Source organism: Astyanax mexicanus, chromosome 19 (assembly GCF_023375975.1).
Source record: "Astyanax mexicanus isolate ESR-SI-001 chromosome 19, AstMex3_surface, whole genome shotgun sequence".
In the NCBI taxonomy this organism is placed as follows: Eukaryota; Metazoa; Chordata; class Actinopteri; order Characiformes; family Acestrorhamphidae; genus Astyanax; species Astyanax mexicanus.
The window spans coordinates 1,418,310-1,444,027 of NC_064426.1; the positions used below are offsets into that span (position 1 = coordinate 1,418,310).

At 39.2% G+C, this 25,718-nt stretch overlaps 1 protein-coding gene across 3 annotated transcripts; it reads left to right on the forward strand.

The window, feature by feature from the left end:
- Positions 1 to 1,063: 1,063 nt before the first annotated feature.
- On the forward strand, positions 1,064 to 25,718 carry sec24b (SEC24 homolog B, COPII coat complex component). 3 transcript variants are annotated; one of them, XM_022676496.2, is made up of 24 exons: positions 1,064 to 1,399; positions 4,733 to 5,476; positions 5,778 to 5,921; positions 8,376 to 8,495; positions 11,528 to 11,611; positions 12,318 to 12,484; positions 13,160 to 13,344; positions 14,333 to 14,435; positions 15,789 to 15,915; positions 16,280 to 16,389; positions 16,891 to 17,003; positions 17,126 to 17,244; positions 17,671 to 17,726; positions 17,835 to 18,041; positions 18,780 to 18,903; positions 19,189 to 19,347; positions 19,507 to 19,680; positions 20,307 to 20,417; positions 20,704 to 20,879; positions 21,629 to 21,766; positions 22,118 to 22,222; positions 22,365 to 22,457; positions 22,685 to 22,788; positions 23,547 to 25,718. In XM_022676496.2, the coding sequence occupies exons 1-24, from the start codon at positions 1,270 to 1,272 to the stop codon at positions 23,659 to 23,661; spliced, it is 3,708 nt and encodes a 1,235-aa protein (XP_022532217.2). In that variant the 5' UTR covers positions 1,064 to 1,269; the 3' UTR covers positions 23,662 to 25,718. The 3 variants fall into 3 exon arrangements, with proteins under 3 accessions (XP_022532217.2, XP_049323920.1, XP_022532223.2); XM_049467963.1 differs by having other exon boundaries at positions 15,792 to 15,915; XM_022676502.2 differs by lacking the exon at positions 8,376 to 8,495.

The window sequence follows — 25,718 nt, forward strand, 5'->3', positions numbered from 1 at the left end:
GTTGATAAATGTGTTGAAGCAGGAAAAATGGATGATAGTAATGTTCATACTGATGCTCATGAAGGCTCCGCCCAGCTCACAATTTACAGGACGTAAATGATCTGCTGTAAAATCTAAAGGTTTCGGATACCACAGCAGAACTTCTTCAGAGGTTCTGTAGAGTCCATAACTCAACGGGTCAGAACTGGATTGTTGGACTAGAGAACTGTATGGATCTTCTTCCCCCTGCTGGATAATCAGAGATAGTGCTGGTGTTTAGTGAGCACTGTCAGTACACCTGAGAATAAACACCACATAAAAAGAGACAGGAAAAACTAATACAAAAAAAACACAAAAGGTTTATAAGTATTTGGACAGTGGCACATGTATTTAAATAGGTAATATAGCTTAATATATTTAAACAGAGAGAGAGAGAAAGAGAAAGAGAGAGATAGGTAAATACTGTTGCCTGGATGCTGTACACTAATCTGATCAGTAAAGTGGGCGGGGCTGATTAGACTAGGCGGAGATCTGTACTGAGGCAAATATTTCAAAATAAAAGTTCCAGTAGCTCTGTGGAGAAAAATGTTGTGTATATAACTAAACCCATCCTAAACCCTGCTTGTTTGATGATCTAAGGAACTCCTTCAAGATGCTGAAAAAACTATTCCAGGTGACTGTCCCTCATAAAAACACTGAGATTAAAATACCAAGAGTGTGTTGGTCTGTCCTCAAAGATAAATGTGATACTTTTAAAAATAACATATTAAAAACACTTCTTATTTACAAGGTAGTTCTGCATGTGTTCCTGTATTGTGAAATTTAAAATGAAGAAAATCATAAAATGGAAGAAAACACATTATAGAAGAACTGTATAGTACAATTCGAAAAAGGGCTTTTCCTTAAAAATAATAGAAAGCCCTAAATACTATGTGTATATAAAGTAAATTTTCCAGTGCTCTTGTACAGCTTTAATGTCTTCTCTATTAAATATATACAAAAATGTTTTATTGTTTTTTTTTTTTTTTTTTTTTAATAACAAGAAGTCCTTTATTTTGAAAACTCGCTCAGAAAGGCCTGAGCGCTGATGAGTGCAGTGAGAGCTGCGCACTGAGGCGGCTGACAGTCAGCTGGTCCCCCCGGCTACAGAGCTCCGTGAAGCGGCGTTAGTGAAAGCCCAGCCCCCCTGCTGGATCCCGGGATCCCGCGGCTCTTCTCCTTCCTCTCCGCCTGGTTTATGTAGCTGAACCCGGGACTACGCTAGGGAGCTGTCTCTCTTACTGAGTGGAGATGTCTACGCCGGGTTACACCAGCAATCTGAACTCGACTTACGGCGTGAACCCGACGCAGAACGGAGCCGCGGCGCTTCATCACCACCCTCATCCTCCTCATCCTCCGCTCCAGCCTCAGCAGCGCAACGGTGCGGGATTAGCGGAGCGGAGCTCAGCTAGGCTAAGCTAACTATGCTAAGATAACTATGCTAAGCTAATTCACTGTTTTATAGAGGGTTTGTGTGGTTTATGTCGACCTGACATGAACTTCTAACGTCGTGGTAATGTTAATACATTTGTATTTTAAAAGAAAAACACATTTACACGTTTAATTAAAGGTTTAATTTGGGTTTAAAGCAGCTGCCAATCATCTAGCTATTAGCTACCTAGGTATAGCTAACCTAGCTATGGTAACTTAGCTAACTAGCTGCCTAGTTTCCATCTAAGGCTTTTGGGTGGAATTTCTTTTGTTATTAATATTTATTACTATATTAAATCTGTTAAATAGCTAGCCAAATAAACATTTTAACAATTATAGTTAGCTATCTAGATTATATTTTGTAGTTCAAACTCATAGCTTGGTTAGCTAGCTTAGCTATTTTAGTGGATTGGGCTGCTTTAATCACAGTAATCAGTGAAAGCTAGCGTTAGCTAATATAGCTAACCTGTCTATCCAGTTAGATTTGATATTTAAACGACTTAATAATAGTAAAACAACGTGTAGACTATTCACTAATAAACAAATAATAAAACTAAACTCATAAAATAAAAACTACAGTGAAGAAAATAGCGATTAAAATGCGATGTAGCTGACGTTTCGTCTTCTGCTTTTGGTTGACATTTCTGTTATTAATATTGATAACTGTATTAGCTTGTTAAATCAGTTTTTTAACTATTATAGTTAGCTACCTATGTTATATTTATAGTTTAAACTATATAGCTAGATCCTTAAATAGTAGTTTTTTAGCTAGATTAGTGTATTTTGCTGCTTTAATCACAGTAATCAATAATGATAGCCTGATAACCTAGCTAGCAAGCTAGGTTAGCTAACTAGTTAACTGTGTAGTTAGATTTGATAGTAAAAAAACATTTATTGTAGTGAAATAACGTGTAAATTCTTTACCAGTGAATAATTCAACTAATTAAATAATACAATACCGATTAAAACACTTTTAAAACGCTATTACTGCAGTGCTGGCAAATCCAGGTTTAGAAAGTGAAAGTCCGCTCCACGATTTAGGAAGCCTCACCGGGATTTTGTTCCAACTGCCTGGGCAGCTCTTCGTTACTTGAGCTGGGCTGCGGCAGAGCTGCCTATGTATTTGGAACAAAATCCCGGATCGGATCGATAAATTGTGGATCAGGATTCGGCTTAGCTCGGTGTTTTAATATAGCTTAGCTATCCGAATGTTGCGTTAGCTGCGTTTATCTAGTTTAAGCTCAATTCTAAGAAAGAACACTTACTTTTTTGTTTTAAACGTTTCAAAACGCGTATAAAACTTCTGGCCTTGTAGTTTAACTAACCTGATATGGATTAATTAACGACATTTGTTTGTTGAGGTAAGGTTACTAGGCTAACAACTGTGCTAATTTGACGTTAGCTTTAGCTAGCTACATTTATCTTCTGCATTTGAGGGAAGCTGTTGCCTTGTTTTTGTGTTAAAGTCGAGAAACTATACAATTTTATCGTTTTTAATGACTTGAGATTAATATTTCAGGTTTGTTTTGCGAGAAGGCTGGTGCTTTCACTGTGTTTTAAGGGTGGGAGGATTGATATCAGGATATATTCCACTTTCCTACATTTTAAATGAATAGTGAAGTGATTTACACTGAAGGGACAAATAAGAAATCATGTGATAAAACTTTAAAGTGATAAAACAAACAAAAATACAAAAAACTGAGGCTGGTAAATTCTAATAAATTAACTCTTGATGAGTTCAGCACAGCTGTTAACTGAAAGCCCCGAATTCCAGGTGACTCTACCTCATAAATCTGATTAAGAAAATCCAGCAGAGATGTTCAAAACTGATCATCTAAGCAATAAGAGATACTTTGAAGAATGTAAAATATAAAGCATATTCTGGTTTGTCTAACACTTTTTCGATTACTAAATAATTCCATATGTTTTTCTAAATAGTTTCAATGATTAAAGTATGTATTTACAATGCAGGAAAAAAACATAACATGGAACAAAAAAACACTATTATTATCTTATACCAAATCAGGGTTTTGTTAAATTAGTAGAATAGTTTTGTTATATCGTCAAGAAAAACATTATAGCAAAATAACTCTAAAATATGATGATATTATATTAGGGCTGTATCGCCCACCCCTAATTCCAACATACTGTTGTGTGTATAAATGTATATATACACACAATACGACACAATGGCGTATTGCCACTGCCAGCTTGGTTCAGTAGTTGTAGTTTTCCTTGTTTTGAGGATGATATTGCGTATAATAAGTTTGCATGTTGATCCTGAAACCTTTAGAGATGAGCTGTTGGGCTCTGATACTGAAGCAGCAGGTGCTGGGTGTTGTTTGAGTAAATTGCCTCAGTCTCTTTGGTATAAACTCGTGAATTTTCCTGCCAGTCAAACTCGAGGAGGACTGGTTTGTTGGCATGTGTTCTGATTGTGTGTGTTCTTCATCTGTTTCTGGGTAAGATCTGGGAGGAGTGTGAGATCTGGGGTCAGCAGTGCTGGCGGTGGAGTCGGGTCCGGGCGTGATCGTGCTGGTTGTGATAATTGTGATGAATTAAAGAATAAAACAGGGTAGAGCTCTGTGGAATCGACCTTCAGAAACATTCCATGATCATCTACAAATTGGAGTTTCAGCATCGTTATTGCAATGTAAAAATTAGAGGTGGCCGATATGGCCCTACAATAATATCAGGGTATTTTTGCGATATAGATATTTTTGCCTATATGACAAAACATAAACGAAGAATAAGAGTATCCTATTGCAAAAAAAGAAATAGTTGTATTTAATAGTAATGTATTTACAATTTATAGTTTCATACATTCAAGAGAAACATAGAAATCTATAAATGTTTGTTTCTTTCCTAAACATTATCTTATCAAGTCCCTAACTTTGTATAAAATAATAATAATAAAACATGCAGAAAAAGTGCAACATATTTAGAGCATACATATATAATATATGTTGTGTATGGTACACTATGGCACATATATATATATATATATATATATATATATATATATATATATATATATATATATATATATATATATAAAACACCATTTTATATAACAACACATTTTTAATGGTTAATAATATTTAGACATTAGAGTTAATAGGATTAATACAAAAAATAATTAAGAAAACATATTGGGCAATATAGAGGTCAGCAAAATAATTGATTCATGTCCATATATTGTAAATTAAATTGATTGGTTATGTAATTATTGTGAGATGCTTAGTATTATCTAAATAGTTTTTTTTTCTTTATCTTTTATCAGGTCCAGATCCGACACATCCCGCCATGTATCCCGCCTCCAGCTACTACAGCGGGCTCCCCCAGCAGGGCTACCCCTCTGGACCGGCCCAGGGCCTGCCGGCGCCGGGCAAGGCCCCGCTGATGAACGCAGATTACAGCGGGAACTACTACCACAAAACCCACTCGCAGCCCGGAGCACCACCGGGTCCGTACCCGCCTCCCCCGACCTCTCAAACCCCCACCCAGCCCCCCTCCACCACCAACCCGCCTGTATCCGGAGCCCCCCAGTACCTGCCGCAGTCCTACCAGCAGCCTGTCCCCTACTCCATGTCCGCTAACTACTATGGACAGCACTATAGCGCCACCTCTCAGGGGCAGCCGGTGCAGCAGCAGTACCACCAGCTGCACCACCCACACCAACAGCAGCAGCAGCAGCAGCAGCAGCCGAACCTGGTGCCAGCCTCCAGTGGCACCACTCTTGGCACCCCACTTTACCCCATTGTCTCGTATCCTTCGGCACCCGGGAGCAGCCAGTACGGGACGTTGCGATCGTCCCAGGCGCCTGCAGGGCCGCCGCCCATCCCGAACATGATGCCACCTCCTACCCAGAATGCTTTGCAGCAACAACAACAACAACAACAACAGCAGCCGCAGCAGCAGCATCAGTATCCTCACGGCAATGGGCCCACACCTACACCAACTCAGCAGGGGTATGGAGCTCCTCCCCTCCACCAGACAGCCACGGTCAACGGCCAATCAAATGCAGGTATGTAAAATGAGATTCTTTAGACTATTTAAAATGTTATGATATTTACTACTTTTTTTTTAAGCAGCATTATTAGAGAGAGAATTCATCCTTTTTGCTCTATGGCTCCCCCTGCAGTCAGGAAGTGTAATTCATACTTTGAGCCACCACTGAAGGACACGCTGTACACATGCATTTTCTGGACAAGCTGGGAATTACAAAACTGTCACTGAAAGTAAAAGAAGCATCTGGAGTTAGGCGGTAGAGTAATAATACAGAATGTTACACTAAAATGATTATATATATATAACTTTTTCTCCAGGTCAGCAGCACTACGACCAAACCCCCCCGGCTCCAGTCGGTCCTCAGTATGGCAGCGCGGCTCCCAGCCCGGGGGCTCTGGATGGCGGGAGCCGTCCGCCCTCCGGTGCTCCCTCCGCACACTCTTCACCCGGACACCAGCAGGGTGAGCATAAGCCGAGCGCCTCCCCAGACAGAGCTCCCGCTAGTCTGCTCTACTCCAGCTTCCTCAGCCTTAAGTCCTCCCAGCCTGCAGCACTGCAAAATGTCTAATTTAATATCACGATATTTCTGCGATAACGATATTCAGTGAATTTTTCTTTTGCCAAAAGCAGTAAAAAAGTACTACCCTGATGTGATAATTAGGGTTGGTTATATGGCACCATATTTCAGGGTATAATATCGTTCACCATATTAAAAAATGTTGGCTATTATTGCGTATGAAGCGATACAGTGTAACACACATATATAAAGCTCAATTCAGACTTCAGTCTTGACTTTCAGGAGGAAAACACCTTGAAATATTGTACTAGTCTGAGAACAGTGCAGTGCTGAGGCTGGAAGTGACGGGAGTTTGAGGAACCTGCTCTGAGATGCTTCCTTATTCTTATCTCATTTTCCATCTTGACGATTTTGACGTCTGCTTGTCTTCACCATTGTTCAGTGTGAGTACGAGCGAGTTCCTGACTGTGTGTGTGTGTGTGTCTTTCGTGCTCGTTTATCATCATCATTCAGACAGTTGATGCCCTCAGGGTGGTCTTCTCTTTTGGTTAAGAAGAACCTGAGGCAGATACAGTCGTGTGCTTCGTCACGTTCTTCATCTGTGTGTTTCCGTTCTTCATCCGTTCACTCCGAGCTCGTTCCTCCAGATCTGCTGCAGATTCTGCTCGTCTCTTTCTGTTCATTCTTTCTTTATTCCTCATCAGCAGCAGCAGCAGCTTCATAGTTCAGAATGAGGAGACGTGTTCTAGTGTGTTTTCTTCATCCACACAGATCCACAGGCTGCATTTATTCATCTCTTCAGCTTATCTAGAACCATTCCTGCCATTCCTGGAGGATTTATAATGTTTGAGTAATAGAGTTAAATAAGCAAATCAGACAAATACACTCACTGACAGCAATAACTGTAATGTAATGAAGATATATAGATAGAGAGAGAGACAGTACGAGTGAGAGGGAGAGACAGTATGAGCGAGAGAAAGAGAGAAACGGCGCGAGCGAGAGAAAGAGAGAGAGATGGCGAGAGAGACAGACAGTACAAGTGAGATAGATAGATAGATAGATAGATAGATAGATAGATAGATAGATAGATAGATACAGAACGAGTGAGAAAGAGTATGAGTGAGAGAGAGAGGCAGACCAAGAGAGCGAGCGCAAGAGAGACGGAGCGAGCGAGACAAAGAGACAGAAAGTACGAGTGAGGGAGACAGAGAGAGAGACCAAGACAGCAAGAGAGAGCTGGCGCGAGAAAGATAAGGTGTGAGAGAGTAAGATGCGTCAGTGAGTGAGTGAGAGAGGGAGCGTGAGTTAGAGTAAGAGATAGCACAAGTGAAAGAGAGAAAGAGTACGAGTGAGAGCAACATTACAACACCCCTGGTGTGCGTTATATTATTTTTATATCAGTGAGTGTAATTAGTCGTGTAGCTTTAGAGCTGAACTAAAGAGTAAAACTGAAAATAAATATCTTACATGTGTGTTTAGGGTAAGCTGAGAAACTCAGTTTGAAAAGATGAATTATTATGAAAGATAAACTCTAAACTCTACATTAACAGTGATCTTCCAGGAATGGAATTTAGAGCCAGCTCTCTGGAGTCTCTGCTCATCCTGTACATCTCCACACGTCCTCGGCAGCTCGGCCTCCCCCCCCCCGTTACACTTTCTGCTCTTCCACAGTAATCCCTGCCCTGTGTTCACTTTATACTCATTCACCTTTTACCAACATTTCACCTCTTTATCACTTCTTTTTACATCTTTCACACACACATAAACACACATGTACACACTCTTTCTGTACTTGCTTTATCACTCTCTTTTTCCTTCTAATTTAGAGGTGGGCGATACAACAATTATATATCATTACAATACTATAAAAAATCTATTAAGATACACAGTATGTACGTTTACTAAACGTGTACGCCAGTAGTGTTATTCCAGACATACATTTATCTCAGTAGTGTTATTCCAATCATACATTTTCTTTAGGAGTGCTATTGTAATCATACATTTACCTCAGTAGTGCTGCCGTTGCTTAACATAAAAAAAAAAAATGAAGACACTGCAGTATGACTTAAAATATGAGTGTTTCTTCTGTAGAAAATATTCAATCTTTTTACAATTTTAGTTGGCAAATATTTAGTGCATCACTAGTAAATCTGCTACTTTATATATTAATTTTATATGTGTATTTATTGAAGTTTTCGTGTTTTACTAAGAAAATAGTTGAAATAATAAGAAATAATTATAATTCCGTTACAGTGGATATATGTTTAACTCTTATAGATACTTCAAAAGTATTGTATTGTGATTTATGGCAGTAATGATAACTTATAATATTGCCCACCTCTTCAATCTCTCTCTCTCTGTCTCTCTCTCTCTGATGGTTGGCTGTGCTGTATTTCAGGGCTGCTGTATGGTGGATATGGGGGCAATAGAGCTGCTAGTTCCTCCACAGGGTTGCCAGGCGACCACTCCTCATCCAGCTCTGACCACGAAGACGAGGATGAGGAGGATGAGGAAGCAGGTCGGCTTTCGCTTTTATTCCTCCGCCCACATCATCCCTCCGTCTTGTCACTTTTTACCCCCTATCCCACCATCCGTATTCATACACCCCCCACCCCCCACATTCCTCTTTGTTTAAAATAAGAGTGTTTTTATCATTGCTCTGTGTTCCACACTTCCCGTCCTGCATCCAGTTCTAAAGATCTGCAGAGTGAACACACACACACTTATCTAACTCACCCCCAGTACTAAACAAACACACACACACACACCTTCACACAAAGAAAATCTGAGGCCTCCAGTGTTCCAGTGTTCTTTTACACACATTCAAAGTGTGTGTAGCCCTTTAGGCCTGTACATACACTTTCTCTTTGTCAGCACAGAGTGTGTATTAGAGTGTGTGTGTGTGTGTGTGTGTGTGTGTGTGTGTGTGTGTGTGTCGCTCAGTCCAGGTGAGGCCTGTTATTAGCAGTAAAACTTCCCACTGAACCAGTTTCTGTAAGCATTTGATTCATTACTTAAAAATGTGTGCACCTTCTCTGTTTCAGTTTTCACACACACACACACACACACACACACACACACACACACACACACACAAAAAAATCGATTTGTTTCTGCTACTACACAAACCATCTGATCCCAAGTAGTGTATTATTGGATGTACCTTGTATTCTATTATTGATTTTCTAAATGTACATATTTCACATCACTTCTGTTCATTTTTATACATTAACATATAATTTATTTGCTTTATCTAACAATTTTTTGGGGGGGTAAATTTATTCATATTTATATTTAATATCATTTGATATTTTATATATAATTGTGACTGGCAGCAGTTCGGTACGTTTAATCGTTCCACGGTGTGACATGTAGTGAGAATACACCATAGAAGCTTATATTACCACCCACAGGGCTAATGTTGGTGACTGGCAGCTTCTGGCTGGAACTGTCCATGTGAACAGAGAAATTCATCACATACACATCCATATGTGGACTCCGCCCACATATCCCATGTCCCATAACATTAGGCAATGTGCGTTTGTTTTGCTTCCATCTGCAATCTCACATATGTGATAAATTCAGTGTGTTATTCCCTTATGTCCCATGATCTGCTTTACAGTAATGATTTAAACTTTTAAGTCTGTGTGTGTGTGTGTGTGTGTCAGTAAGGTGAGTGTCTGGAGGTTAGTTTGGGGGTATATTTAGCAGTGTGTTAATGAGTGTGTATCTGCTGTACTGAGTGTTTCTCTCGGGAGCAGAGGGGGGACGTGTCCAAACCGGCGTCTCTGGGTTTTCTATTCACACCTTCGACTCTCTCTCTCTCTGCTGCAGATTATTGGTTCAAACAAAAGGTTCAGAAACACCGTCTACATTCAGTTTATATTGTTTGTAATAGATTTAAACTCCTAAAACAAAAAACCTTCAAAAAATAAATATATATTGTATTTTGCAATGTTTTTAATATGAATATCCCAAGTAGATTTTTTTTATATAGTGTCTTATAATAAGGGGTGTGAAAAAAACTATATTATATTATATTATATGGTACCACTTTAAAATAAGACTACCTTTATAAAGGTCTTGTAAATGTTTACAATTAGTTTATTAATGGTTACTAATTTGTGTATGTGTTATAACTGTTTGTTAATGATTTTTAAGCCATTTACAACCTAATTAGTAACCATTAACAAACTAATTGTAAACCATTTATAAACCCTTTATAAATGTAAGCATATTATAAAGTGGTACCTATTATATTATATTATATTATATATTATATATTATATATAAATGTGTTTTTGACTAAACGTGTGAAAGGATCAGACCTGTAAACATATTCTAACATGTCTTACAGACATTTATTTACCATGCAGGCAAACTCAGAGTAATACAGACAAAGCCAGGATAGTGCAGGGAAACACAGGGTATGTCCGTTGCTCACTCACATCTTTTAAAAATGTGCTTGAGCTGCCCGATAGTCAGATTTTCAACATACCTTACATGATTTGTAGGGAGATTTATCAGGGAGATCCTCTCAGTGTGCATTAAAAAGCCTCTGCTGTATCAATGTATAAAAACACAGTATTGGTTCGATCCCATCAGTCTGTAGATTCCACTGTTTGGATAAAAAAAAGGATAATTTTATAAATGTGATAGGATGTTATTATATTTTTATACATTATATATATTTTTATACAATATATTCATTGCCTGTTGCTTGATATGAAGATTCTTGATCAGTTTAGAAGCTTCTTCATGTCCATCTCTCTTTAATACAAAGTAAATGGAGCTTCTAATGGAGCTGAAACTGGTTATTCTGTGGTATCCCTCAGAGAACCATCTGAAGCCCTGTTCTCAGCTTCCTGCAGGTTCTGTTAGGCTGGGCGTAGACTCTGATCTGGAGGGTTCAGGTTTGGAAGCAGGTGTAGATGTCGTCACGCTCCTCCCGCCGTCTCTCTATGTGTTAAGTAAAGGCAGTAATCCAGTGAGGACACAGATTTAACCCGGAATCACTGGAGCTTAGCCAATTACATCCCTCTCGCCCAGTCTCCCTCTCTCTTTCATTCTCTCTCACTGTCTCTATCTAATCCTTACAGAAGTGTGAGATGTGCATTTGTATAATATTTATTGTATACTGTATGTTTTATATATTGAATTATATATATATATAATAGTGTAATATAATACAGAATGAGGATTAGAGATTAGCTGTATATATGTGTCAGGCTTGAGTTTGGATTGCATCACATATGGCCGGAGAGGTGAGTTAATCCTGGGGGTCTTCTACTTAAAATCCATGTTAGTCCAGGGCAATCCTTAAAGAGACAATCAATGTGGGTCAATGTGAAACATGCATGACCCCTGTAGTAGCTTTTAATGCATTTATATATAAAATATACCACTTTGTGAAGCTACCGCCACCATGTTTGGAGGCTGTACTTTTACTTTGAACATCTTACTTACAGTGTCTATGTAAAATTTTACTTTATAATCATAAATATATATTAATAATTGCATTTTTTGTGTCTGTGTTGTGTCATTTCATAGGTGGGGACAGTTCCTCTACGACTACAGGAAGTGCGTCTCCTGTTCCAAACAGCTACGAGTCTCTAGAGGGAGGGAGCTACCCAGGTACGTCACAGTCTCTTAGGGTTTAAACCTGTAATTAACTTTATATAACATTATAATACTAATCCCAAATAAACATGAAGAATAAAGTCAGTGGTCAGTGAGGGAAGAGCGTCTAACTGTAATTAACTTTATATAACATTAGAATGCTAAAAACAAATAAACATTAATAAAGAATAAAGTCAGTGATCAGTAAGAGAAAAGTGTCTACCTGTAATTATCTCTATATAACATTAGCATAATTAACCCAAATAAACATAAAGAATAAAGTCAGTGATCAGCGAGAAAAGAGTGTCTACCTGTAATTAACTCTATATAATATAAGAATACTAAACCTAAATAAACATTAATAAAGAATAAAGTCAGTAATCAGTTAGAGAAAAGAGTGTCTACCTGTAATTAACTCTATATAACATTAGAATACTAAACCCAAATAAACATAAAGAATAAAGTGAGTGATCAGTGAGAGAAGAGTGTCTACCTGTAATTAACTCTATATAACATTAAAAAACTAAACCCAAATAAACATCTCAGAGGCTTGGTGTGTGTGATAGTCTTTGCTTTGTAGCTCAGATTGGGTTTAATTTGTTTTATAATGAAAATCAGCCCAGCTTATTTGCAAAAATGGAAAACTAATGTGGAATTCAAATGATTTATATCTCTCTTTATCTGTCCTCTCTTTTTCTCTTTCTCTCTCTCACTGTTTTAGGCCCCTCCTCTGTTCCTCCAACTAACGATGCCTCCAAACAAGCTCCGCCTTTTGGCTACAACTATCCAACCATGCCTCCAGCTTACCAACAAAACCCCGCCCCCAGGCCAGACACTACTGCATCACAGGGAGGTTATAACGCACCTGGATATCAGCCATATTCACAGGTAAATTATGTAACCTGTTTACTGATCAACCTAATGGCCAGTCATTTATATATATTTTATACAATGAAAAAAACACAATAGAAAGTAAAAAAAAAGAAAACAAAACAAAATATTTTAATATTAAATATTATTTAGTATTAAAATATTATAAAAATGTGTGATTTGATCAGATCAAAAAAGTGTATTTATATTGGTAAAATAATTTGTTCTTTTCACTTATTCAGCCAAAAAAATTGTTTAATATAAATATGTAAAATCCTCAATATATGTAGAGTCTTTCAAAGATTGCAAAAAAATAAAGGCAAAAAGTAGAAGCCTGTTAAACTACTTTAAATAGCATAAAACGTGTCTTTATGCCTCCTTATGTTTCTTGATGTAAACAGTGAAAAGAGCTGCAGTTGAATAAAACTGTGGAACTTTAGATGAAGTGGTCAGGACTCACTCCAGACGCACTATGTAATTCTATATATCATAAGAGTCATATTATTGTAAAGTTTTGTAACATGTAATCAGTCCTCCATCTACACACTGCTCTCAAATACAGCCATGGCTCTCAGCTTGTCCAGAAATGCATGTGTAAAGCGTGTCCTATAGCTGAAAGCTTAAATTGGACTTCCCATTTCCCAAGTTTTACTTAATAATCTCTCTCTCTCCCTTCCTCTCTCCCTCCCTCAGCCGTTCCCCAGTCTGTCTCAGCTCTCGGCGGCGCTGGGGGGTCTGAGTGGGGTCCCTGAGCTGGAGGTTGAAGCTCTGAGGCCGGTGAATCTGCTGCAGGAGCGGAGCATCCTCCCCCCGAGCCCCCCGGCTCCACCTGAGCCCAACCTGAGCAGCGACCTGCGCAAAGTCAACTGCAGTCCAGAGTACGTGTTTGTGTGTGTGTGTGTTTGTACTTTTGCACATTTGTGTCAGCAATCGTTGCAATTCAAAGTAGCTGAATAAATGCAATTATTAGAAAGGGGTGTCCACGGATAGGTCTGTAGAGGCAGGTGGTCATAATGTTTTTGTTTATCGGCGTAAATAGAAGAGGCGTGTCAAGTATCTCTGAGACAACTTAATAGATCAACTCAAGTTTTATTGCAAGGTTTCTGCGGGTCCTTAAAAAGTCTTAAAATTTCTAACATGAAAAGCTGGATAATTAAGGGCCTAAATTATCTTAAATGTACTGTAAATTTGCTGTAGGTATTAAATGTTTAGATGGTGTGTTTAATGCCGCTGGGAAAGCAGGGGAGAGACCTAAGGTTAGCAGAGAGCTAGCTAACATTACTGGGGTGATAACTAAGGTTAGCCTAGTGCTAATCTTAGCTGCAATCTAGCTAACTGGGGAGATAATTAAGGTTACGATAGAGCTAGATAACTAATGTTACTGTGGAGAGATCTACGGTAAGCGGAGAGCTAGCTTACATTAGTGGTGAGCTAGTTAACATTAGCCACAAGCTAGCTAACGTTACTGGGGAGATAACTAAGGTTAGAATAGAGCTAGATAACATTAGCAGCAAGCTAACTGATGTTACTGTGGAGAGAACTAGGGTTAGCGGAGAGCTAGCTTACATTAGTGGTGAGCTAGTTACCGTTAGCGGTGAGCTAGTTCACATGCTCAGAATGGAACAAAATAAAAATAAAAATATTATAACAAATGGGAAACGTTAAGTTTTGATTTCCAATACAATAAATTATTTTCTACTAAAGAAGTTATGACTTTTTATATATATAAGGTCTTAAAAACATTAAATCTGTAGATGTATAATTGTTATATATATACTCTATATGTTATTGTAATTTACTATATTAATTATTATTAGTACATCTGCCTTTTAATCTCACTCTAAATCTCTTTTTTCTTATTATCAGTACGTTCCGCTGCACTCTGAGCTGCATCCCTCAGACTCAGGCTCTGTTGAATAAAGCTCGGCTGCCGCTGGGACTGCTCCTGCACCCGTTCAGGGATCTGACGGTATGAATACCTGTTACCTGTACGAAAACCCTTTTTTCAGCTTAAATTTTGCATTTTCACACAAACATTTCTCATACCTCATACACTCCTGGGTCATGCTGCTTCTGCATCAGCAGCCAGAGTCTGAGAGAAAGAGAAAGTACAGTAGGTTATGGGTTGTAGAGCAGATGCTAACTGTTTGGGATTTATTTGATATGAAAGTTTTTAATGATCTCAGTTTATTTTTGATATTCTGTATATAAATAAATGTACTATATTCTCTCGGCCTCTGTGTTCCAGAGCTGTTGTTCATTTAGTAAATTAGAATGGGGATAATCCCACAGTTGTTTATAGGATGATACTCCCTCACCTGGACCGACTCCAGCGTTTACTCTAATTTCTATTTTCATCAGTTCTGTTTCTCTTTTTCTCTCTATATATCCGACTCTCTCTGTTTATCGCTCTTATCTTTCTCGGTCTGTCATTCCCTCTCTCTATAGCCAACTCTGTTTCTTTCTCTTTCAACCTTTCTCTCAGTATCTCTCTTTTTCTCCATCTCTGTCTCTCTCTCTCTTTCTCTCAGTCTCAGTATCCCTCTCTATTGTTCTCTGTTGTCCTCTCTCTTTCTCTCCATCTCTGTTTCTGTCTCTCTCTCTAAAATTAAATAAATTAAAAAGGGAATAGATAATTTTTTCCTCTATCTTTCTATTTATCTCTCTTTGTCAGTCACCCATGCTATGCTTGTCTCTCTCTCTCTCTCTCTCTCTCTTTTTGTTTCTAATTTTCTCACAACCAATCACTTCCAGTCTTTCTCTTACTTTATCTCTCTCTATCTGTCTGTTTCTAACTTTCTCACTTTTTTATCTCTCAATCTGTCTCTATTGATATTTATCACTCTTTCTCTTGATCTACTTCTACTCCTATTTACTCTTTCTCTTTGTTACTCACTGGGTATCAGTATATCTCTCTTTCTCTTTTTGTCTCTCACATGCACTCACTCTCTCGCTATTTTGAGAGATAAATGAAGTGAGAATAGAGTAAAGAGACAGACAGAAAGAGAGAAGTAGGAGAAAGACTGGAAGTGATTGGTTTTGGGAAAATTAAAGAGAGAGAAATAAAAGGAGAGAAACTGAGAAAGAGGGGGAGATAAACAAAAAGATAGAGGTATACATGTATATATTCTGTCTATCTCTTTCTCTCACACACAAATTAAAATCAAGTTGCTTTAATGACTTGAATTGTAAATAACAAATAGAAGAATCATTAATAATAATGACAATCATATTCACATTGATTCATTTAATGTATTAATACATTACATGTATAAATGTATATCATTATTTATTTTTATTTTTTTTCTGTCTCTCTCTGCAGCAGTTACCAGTCATCACCTCTAATACGATCGTGCGCTGCCGCTCGTGTCGGACGTACATTAACCCGTTCGTGTCTTTTCTGGACCAGCGGCGGTGGAAGTGTAACCTGTGCTACCGTGTGAATGACGGTGGGTGATAGACGCTGCAGTAATTGAATGATTTATGCTGTTTTATAAGTGCTGCTCGGAGCTGTCGGGTCTCTGTAGGCCGGGGTTGTGCCAGATTGAGGTCTCCAGGCCCACAGAGCTGCAGAGTTTAGAGCTGTGCCTCGTTAAACACGCCCGCTTCAGCTCCTCAGCTCATTAGCAGAGCCTTAATGAGAGATATTTACAGTTTCTGACTGGGGAAAACTCTCACTCCGCACAGCGCTGTTCCTCCAGGGCTCTGGATCACTCTCACAGGCCTCAGGCTCACCTGTGAACCAGAGCAGAGTTTAGTTTAGTGGGATTCTGAGATTCTGACGTTTGTTGTGTCTTTTTCTGTCTCTTTCAGTCCCTGATGAGTTCATGTATAACCCCGTCACGCGGTCGTACGGAGAACCACACAAGAGACCAGAGGTGCAGAATTCTACTGTAGAGTTCATCGCCTCCTCAGACTATATGGTGAGTTTGGAACCATTGACCATCATTATACATTATATATACAGCCCTGAAAAAAAGAAATAAGAGAGCACTTTAGTTTCTGAATCAGTTTCTCTGATTGTGCTATTTATAGGTTTATGTTTGAGTAAAATGAGCATTGTTGTTTTATTCTATAAACTACAGACAACATTTCTCAGAAATAATCAATATTTGGTGGAATAATCCTGGTGGTTTTTAATCAAAGTTTTTTTTTCATGCATCTTGTCATCATGTTCTCCTCCACCAGTCTTACACACTGCTTTTGAATAACTTTATGCTGCTTTACTCCTGGTGTAAAAATTCAAGCAGTTCAGTTTGGTGGTTTGATGGTTTGTGATCATCCATCTTCCTCTTGATTATATTCCAGAGGTTTTTAATTTGGTAAAATCAAAGAAACTCATCATTTTTATTTTTAAGTGCTCTCATACCTGCTTTAAGTCATAATAAATGAATCTAATTTGTGTATATGTTTTCCCTCTGTAGCTGCGGCCTCCCCAACCTGCTGTCTACCTGTTTGTGATGGATGTATCCCATAATGCCATAGAGACGGGTTACCTGAATGTGTTGTGCCAGTCGCTGCTGGAGAACCTGGAGAAGTAAGAGTTATATGAATACAACCAGAACTAGGAATACTGTATAATAATGGGTATAAGCCAATACTGATCAATACTATCACCCATTTCCTCTCTCTGTCTCTCACTCTCTTTTTCTCTCTCAGGTTGCCGGGTGATTCTCGGACTCGGGTGGGGTTCCTGACGTTTGACAGCACCATCCACTTCTATAACCTGCAGGAGGGTCTCTCCCAGCCCCAGATGCTGGTGGTCTCTGATATAAACGGTAACTGACCTGGTAGTTCAGCTTGTGCTGCAGCCACGAGTATCACCTTAGCTTAGCGTTAGCATGTTATTGTAGAGGAGCACCAGGAGTAAAGCAGCTCTAAATGACAATATGTTTATTTGGAAGTTAGGAGAAATGTTGTCTGTAGTTTATAGAATAAAACAACAATGTTAATTTTACTCAAACACAAACCTATAAATAGCAAAATCAGAGAAACTGATTCAGAAACTGAAGTGATGTCATTTTTTTGCCAGAGCTGTATTTGTTAAATGTTTTATTTTTTAATGCTGCTACGTATTCTGTTACAGCCACATTATATATTATTTTTTATGATGATATCGTATGATACCGTAATACTGTTTATTGTGATATTTGTTGTGTACTGTATCCCCCACCCTCATGAGTGTGTGTGTTTGTGTGTTGCAGACGTGTTTATTCCGACTCCTGACAGTTTGCTGGTGAATCTGAAAGAGAGCATGGAGGTACACAAAACATGATTTATATTTATGTGCTGTTTAAACCTGATGCTACCATGGTGTTTACATGTATGTAACTAAGTGTGTGTGCGTGTGTGTCTGGTGTGTGTGTAGTTGGTGAAGGACTTGCTGAGCTCTCTGCCGGGGATGTTTATGAGCACGCGGGAGACTCACAGCGCTCTGGGGCCGGCGCTGCAGGCAGCGTATAAGCTGATGTCGGCCACCGGGGGGCGCGTCTCCGTGTTCCAGACCCAGTTACCCACACTCGGAGCGGGCATGCTGCAGTCCCGAGAGGACCCCAACCAGAGGTCCAGCAACAAGGTACTCCTTCCGTCTGTCTATCTGTCTATCCATGTGTCTGTTTGTCTACTTTTTCTTACGATCTTCTGTCCATACCTCTTTTTTTCCTTTTTTTCTGTTCTTCTTTTTGTCTGTCTGTCTAATTTTTCTTCTGTAATGTTTTTTTATCTGTCTGTCTGTCCACTTTTTATATAGTTATTTTTCTCATCTATTTACTTTTTTGTTTTTTGTAAATATCTATATCTATCTATCTATCTATCTATCTATCTATCTATCTATCTATCTATCTATCTATCTATCTATCTATCTATCTATCTATCTATCTATCTATCTATCTATCTATCTATCTATCTATCTATCTACTTTTTCTTATGTTCCTCTTTTTATATCTATCTGTCTATATCTACTTTTTCTTATGTTCCTCTTTTTATATCTATCTGTCTATATCTACTTTTTCTTATGTTCTTTTTTTTAATCTATTTGTCTGATTTTTCTTCTGTTCTTCTTATTTTCAGTCAGTCTGTCTGTTTCTCTGTGTATTTATCTACTCGGTCCACTTTTTTATTCCCCTCTTATTTTTACCTTTTTCTCTTTTTCTCCTTTTTCTTGTTCTTCTGTTGTCTGTGCTTCTTCCCTCTCCTCCTTTTCTCCTATTTTAAATAATTGTATCTGTCTAGTTCTTCCTGTCTGTTGTTCTGTTCTTGTTTCTTCTCTCCTCTGTTTTTACCTGTTTTTCTAATCTCTTCTCTGTGTTTATAGACGGTGCAGCACCTGGGTCCTGCTACAGATTTCTATAAGAAGCTGGCTCTGGACTGTTCGGGTCAGCAGATCGGAGTCGACCTGTTCCTGCTCAGCTCCCAGTACGCTGATATGGCTTCTTTAGGTACCAGTACACCCACACCACTCCTCCCACTCATTTCCCAGTCTTATACTATTTAATATTAAAACCTCTGAGAGCTAAGCCTTTTTTTGAATGTGAGAGTTTAAGAATAAATATGATCCAGCACTCTAGTTATACATTTCTACACTTTCATTTTTTTTCTTGCTGTAATAAAGCAGTTAGCTGCTTGACGCTCTGATAAAATGGTCAGATAAGTATATAAGTATAGAAATAAAGCATTTTGTGAATAAAGCATTTAATATCTCTGACTGTTCCCTGTTTTTTTAGCGTGTATGTCGAAGTATTCAGCCGGCAGCGTCTTCTACTACCAGGCGTTCCACCACCACCACAACCAGGCCCAGAAGGTGAAGCTGCACAAGGACCTGCAGCGATACCTCACCAGGAAGATCGGCTTCGAGGCCGTCATGAGGATCAGGTGCACTAAAGGTAGGAGGAACATTTTCAATTTCTAAAATACCTTTAGAAAACTTTAGAAAATAAATAATTTCATAATATAAATGATTATATTATTAAGTAAAGTACTGTTTTGATGTGTTTATTAGCTATTATTGGGTATGCAGTTAAAGTTATTATACATTTCTGCAGGGTTGTCGATCCACACGTTCCACGGGAACTTCTTCGTGCGCTCCACTGATCTGCTGTCTCTGGCGAACGTGAACCCGGACTCCGGATTCGCTGTGCAGATGTCTATAGACGAGAGTTTAGCCGACACTTCCCTCGCGTGCTTCCAGGCTGCTCTGCTCTACACATCCAGCAAAGGTATACAATGATCCTGTATACACTAATACAAGAATATATAAAACATGTGTACTGACAAAATATAATATACCATGTATAATCTAGAACCTATGCACAAATACAAAAACATACATAAACAAAATATTCTATGCCCTATGCTCTGTAAAATGTTCTATACCCTATGTAATATTTTACACCCTATACCATATTGTGTATCCTATGTAATACAAAAAATATATAAAACATATATACATACAAAATATTGTATGCCCTATACTCTGTATAATGTTCTATATCCTATACAAAAAATATAAAACATATTGTATCCTGCTAACTCCGGATAGCACTGCTGGAGCAGCATTAGCATTAGCCGCTAACTGCGCTGAGCGCCAGCTCTTTGGCCATTCAGAGGTATTATCGGCCTGTACCCTGCTGCTAATCCCAGATAGCACTGCTGGAGCTGCATTAACATTAGCTTCTAACCACAGTGCTAGCTCTTTTGCAGGTCAGAGGTGAGTATTATCTCACTGTACAAACCATTACAGATCTGCTACATATATTTTTCTGGCTGTTTTAGTTGGTGTGCTTTTGTGATAGACTACCTTGATTGGATCCCAGGTCCCTGATTGGCTGTGTGTGATTGACAGGTAAACGGCGAATCAGAGTGCACACGCTGTGTCTGCCGGTGGTGAGCCAGCTCAGTGACGTGTTCGCCGGCGCCGACGTTCAAGCCATCACCTGCTTACTCGCCAACATGGGTAATTATATAACACACACTCGTAAACAACTACATGTATATATTTCATTTGTCATTTTGCAATATTATCTAGATATTATTATTGTAAACATTATTTAATAATCACACACATTGTTGTTTTAAGGTTTAAATTCTGAAATCATAAGAATACTAAATGTGTGGGATTTAGCTTGGCTTATATTTACAATATTAAATCATGTATTAATATATAAATTAATTAATTATAGATTAAACTCATTTCACACAGCTGGGTATAATCTCTGTGATATTTCTCTCTCTGTCTACAGCTATAGACCGCTCCATCTCCTCCAGCTTGTCGGATGCTCGGGACGCGCTGGTGAACGCGGTGGTGGACTCGTTGGAGGCGTTCCGCTCTAACGGCTCTAACCTGCAGCCGGCCGGCCTCATCGCCCCTGCAGCCCTGCGCCTCTTCCCTCTATACGTACTCGCACTGCTCAAACAGGTGGGGGCGCTCTACTCGCAACAAAACACACAAACACTAAAGCAAACAGCACTGGATGTGTAACCTCATGTTTTACATGGTTTACTCTCTGTAGTGTTAATATTTAAAGATAAACTTTATTTTGGCAATAGAACTGGAACACATGATCATTTACTGTTTGTTCTGAGATTGAGGCTATTAAAGAGCAAAGCACACATCCAGTAGTATTAATTAAAGTGTAATTAGAATGCTTGAGTATGTGTTGTATTCACCAATACAGTTATCTATTTAGATTTAGTTCATTAAAATAAATTATATAGAAAATAATAATGTGTTTGTTAGAAGAGTCCACAAACAGCATTTAAGCCTATTTGTATACTAGACTGGAATATAATCAAGAGGAAGATGGATGATCACAAACCATCAAACCACCAAACTGAACTGCTTGAATTTCTGCACCAGGAGTAAAGCAGCATAAAGTTATCCAAAAGCAGTGTGTAAGACTGGTGGAGGAGGAGAACATGATGAAAACTGTGATTAAAAACCAGGGTTATTTCACCAAATATTGATTATTTCTGAACTCTTAAAACTTTATGAATATGAACTTGGTTTCTTTGCATTATTTGAGGTCTGAAAGCTCTGCATCTTTTCTGTTATTTCAGCCATTTCTCATTTTCTGTAAATAAATGCTCTAAATAAGAATATTTCTATTTGAAATTTGGGAGAAATGTTGTCTGTAAGCTGTAAATGTTTGAATTGTGTTTGTACAGAAAGCTCTGAGGACGGGGGTGAGCACACGGCTGGATGAGCGATTGTTCTCCATGTGTGAGTTTAAGAGTCAGCCGCTCAGACAGGTGATGCGCATGGTCCACCCCGACCTGTACCGCATCGATAATCTCACCGAACAGGTAAAAAAAAAAAAAGCATTGATGCCTCAGATGTGTAGCTTTAATAAGCTTTTAACAAGTTTAACAAGTGAATAATACTTATTACTTTAATTAAACTTTTTAAATATTTATTTGTATTGATTGCATCAGTAAAACAAATCTTTTTGAACAGTTTTATTTGAACTCCTACTAAAATCAGTATGCTTTAAAAAATATTAATAAAATGTAAATAATGCTTAATATTTACTGTAAAGGTGAATAATTAAGCATTGTTACAATTAATTCAAAGTCTGTGGTAAAACTTTAGTTATTGTGTTGAGTATTTTGTATGTTTTATTTCTCTCTCTCTCTCTCTCTCTTTCTCTCCTGTAGGGGGCGCTGCACCTGAATGAGCGGGTGGTTCCTCAGCCTCCGCTGCTGCAGCTCACAGCTGAGAAGCTCAGCCGAGAGGGAGCGTTCGTCATGGACTGTGGCAGCGTCAGTGCAACTCTATACAACTCTATACTCTATCTCTATACATACAGCTTCAGCCCATAGTATTCTTACAATACTGTCTGAGTTAATCTCCTGTGTAATTCTGTCTCACCTGTGCTTGTCTCGTCTCTCTGTTGTCCTGTAGGTGTTGTTCCTCTGGGTGGGGAAGTGCTGTAACGAGGTGTTTATACGGGACGTCCTGGGCTGCCCCAACTACGCCTCCATTCCCCCCAACATGGTGAGAGTTCAGATTATTTAAATACTGTATCTGTTTTTATTTATGACTGAGAGATCCAGCACCCCCAAACCGCACACACCACCCACCCCCCACAACCAGAAGTAACTCTGTCTCCCTGTCTGTCTGTCTGTCTCCCTGTCTGTCTGTCTCCCTGTCTGTCTGTCTCCCTGTCTCCCTGTCTGTCTGTCTCCCTGTCTGTCTGTCTCCCTGTCTGTCTCTCTGTGCAGACGGAGATTCCTGAGTTGGAGACGGCGGCGTCGGAGAGGAGCAGAGCATTTGTGTCGTGGCTGCAGGAGTCCAGAGCATTCCCTGCTGCTTTCTACATTCTCAAGTACGACTCTCGCGCTCTCCCACTCTCACTATCTCTCTTACTCTATATCTCACTCTCTTTATTGATCTTCTGCCAATGTTGTCCTCGCGCTGTTACACTTACGCTCATACTATAGCTCTTACACCTGCACTGTTACTCTCACACTTGTGGTGTCACACTCTTACGCTCGCACTGTTGCTCCTACACTCGAGCTGTTACTATTGCTTATTTTCATTTTATACTTTTTATTCTCTCTCTATCGTTGTTTTATGCAGATTTGTTTAATTTTCTGCTTTTGTTTTGTTTTTCTTATTTTTTTTAAAGAAAGTTTCTCTCTGCTTCTCTTGTCGTTTTGATTTGGTTTATTTCTGTTCTTTTATTTATTCCTTATTAATCTCTCTCCCTCTTTCATATTGTTCATATCTATCTGTTTTTTTCCCTTTTAGATTAGGTTTATTTGTTCTATTTCACATTATTGTTCCTTCTCCCTCCCTTAATCTCTCTCTCTCTGTATAAAGTGTATCTCGTTCTTCCTCTTGCTTTTGTTTTCTTTCTGTTTTTTAAGTGGTTTATTCAGACCGGCTGTAAAAAGAAAGAGTGAATCACCTTTTCAACCCAGTCATCCCTCCATCCTGCCCCTCCCTCCTTCCCTCCCTGCCCTCCGCCTTTATATATTCTCTTTTGTATTCGGACACATGCTTGAACAGGATGTGTGTTTACTCTTCTTCTCTTTCTCTCTCTCTCTTTTTCTCTCTCTCTCTCTCTCTCTCTCTGTGTAGAGATGACCCCTCCTCTAAGAGTAACTTCTTCCAGCACCTGGTGGAGGACCGGTCTGAGTCGGCGTTCTCCTACTACGAGTTTCTGCTTCACGTCCAGCAGCAGATGTCCAAATAGCGGCTCGTCCAATCCAAGTCCGGCGTCTCACGGCTGTTCCGGCACCGCGGACAAACCCACTTTTAGCAGGACGCTGTCCGATTGGACCACAGCGTGACAGAGACACACCCCCTCCCACCTCCCACCGGCCAATCACAGCCTGTGGCGCCCGGAGAGGGAGGGGACAGAACCACTGAGGAAATTGAAGAAGTAAAAACTGATTGAACAGATGTGAACAGATGTGAACGAGTGCGGAGACGAGACCGTGTTCTCGGACGCTTTAGACTATATATGAACTGCAGATAGACACACAGACACACACTGGACCTGATCCCCTGAGTCCGGCGCCGAGCTTAGCCACCGTCATACCACTGAACCTGTGTCCCATCCCCCTCTCTCTCTCTCTCTCTCTATCTCTATCTCTCTCTCTTCTCTTTATTCATCCTTTATTTCATTTTTTCTTTTTTAATTTTCCCTCTGAGCTTTATCACGTGTTCAGTGCTCTGACCATGTGTCACACACAGCCATCACTAATATCTAACACTTTATTGTTCTTCACTTCTTTTTTTTTTTTTTTTTTTCTCTCTCCACACTTCTATACCTCACAATACAATACAATGCTCACATAACGTCACTGTCACACACACACCAAAAACCTGTATCTGCAAAACAAACAAACAAAAAAACTTTACAGTCTTATAAAAAATAGAAATCAGTGTAAAGTTGTAAAAAGATTATTTTCCAAGTCATTCTGAAATTTGAAAACTTGAGAACGCAACAGAATGAAGGTCTGTCAAGCATGGTGGAGGTTGTGTCGTGGCTTTAGGTTGAATGACATGGAATAAAAAATCTTTCTAGATGTGGATGGGTCCATTTTGGGGCATTTCTATTGGTCTGTTCTTTGTAGCATTTTCGAGACAACTCGAGAACACAGCAGAGCAAAGATCTGTCAAGCATGGTGGAGGTAGTAGCATAGCTTAGGTTGAATGACTTGGGTTGAATTGGATAGAAATCCTGGATGGATCTTTCTAGATGTTACAAGATTTGATTCAACGCCATTTGGAGCCTCTTTATTGGTCTGTTCTTCATAGCATTTTCAAGAGAACTCGAGAGCACAACAGAGAAAAGATCTGTCAAGCATGGTGGAGGTAGTGTCGTGGCTTAGGTTGAATGAAATGAGCAGAAAATATTCTACCCATATTTGTGGAAGCAAAGACATTTTTCAGCTTGTTTATTGGTCCTTTTTTTGCTACAGTTTGACAATGCAGGCACGTAGAAGAACAATCGTATCAGCATGTCAAGCATGGTGAAGGTAGTGTATGATTCAATTTGGACACAATATAAAGGACAGCTTCCTAAATCACATTAGGACACAAATGACAACAAAACGACAGAAATACAGGGAGATACAAGGTTTTGTTGGACAGTGTTAACACCTTGATTATTATTTCAGTTACACCTACATTTTTTTTAAGTTTATATTCATCACCTGTTTCTTTCTTTTCTTTTTGTTTCCCTCTATTGTTTTTTTTTATTATTTTATAGTGTATCGTAGAGGTGGGTAATCCAGGTCCAGAAAGTAAAAATCCATCCCAGGGTTTTGTGCCAACTGCCTGGGCGGCTCTGCTGCAGCTCAGCAGGAAACCCTGGGATGGATTTTTACTTTCTGGACCTGGATTACCCACCTCTAGACTATCCGGCGTGTGTGTTGTAGTGTTACGCTGGGACGAGAGCTGCAGTTAGATCACGTTTCTCTCGTCTGTAGCTGCAGAAAGTTCGACCAAGCCAATGGCGTAACCCCTCATACCTGCCCCGCCCATTAAAGGCACTCAGACACGCCCCCTTGTCTTGCCCTGCCCCTTCTCCCCCACGCTGCCTGGATCTGTGCTGTTTATGAAGCTAGGATAATCCTCCTCCCAAACGGCTCCTTCTGTTTTCCTGGGGAACGATATAAAAACACGAGAAAATCAAGGCTGCCAACAGACATCGCCATCCACTTTATTACTCTGGGGTAAAAGAATATTTTATGTGCGATAATTTATGATGAGCTTATTGAATAAAATGAAAGGCTATTCCTC

Excerpts from the sequence above, each read along its gene's own strand:
- sec24b (XM_022676496.2), top strand. The coding sequence starts at position 1,270 with ATGTCTACGCCGGGTTACACCAGCAATCTGAACTCGACTTACGGCGTG. Across the intron at positions 8,496-11,527 it reads TGAGGAGGATGAGGAAGCAG|GTGGGGACAGTTCCTCTACG; the intron begins GTCGGCTTTCGC and ends GTCATTTCATAG. Across the intron at positions 14,436-15,788 it reads ACCCGTTCAGGGATCTGACG|CAGTTACCAGTCATCACCTC; the intron begins GTATGAATACCT and ends CTCTCTCTGCAG.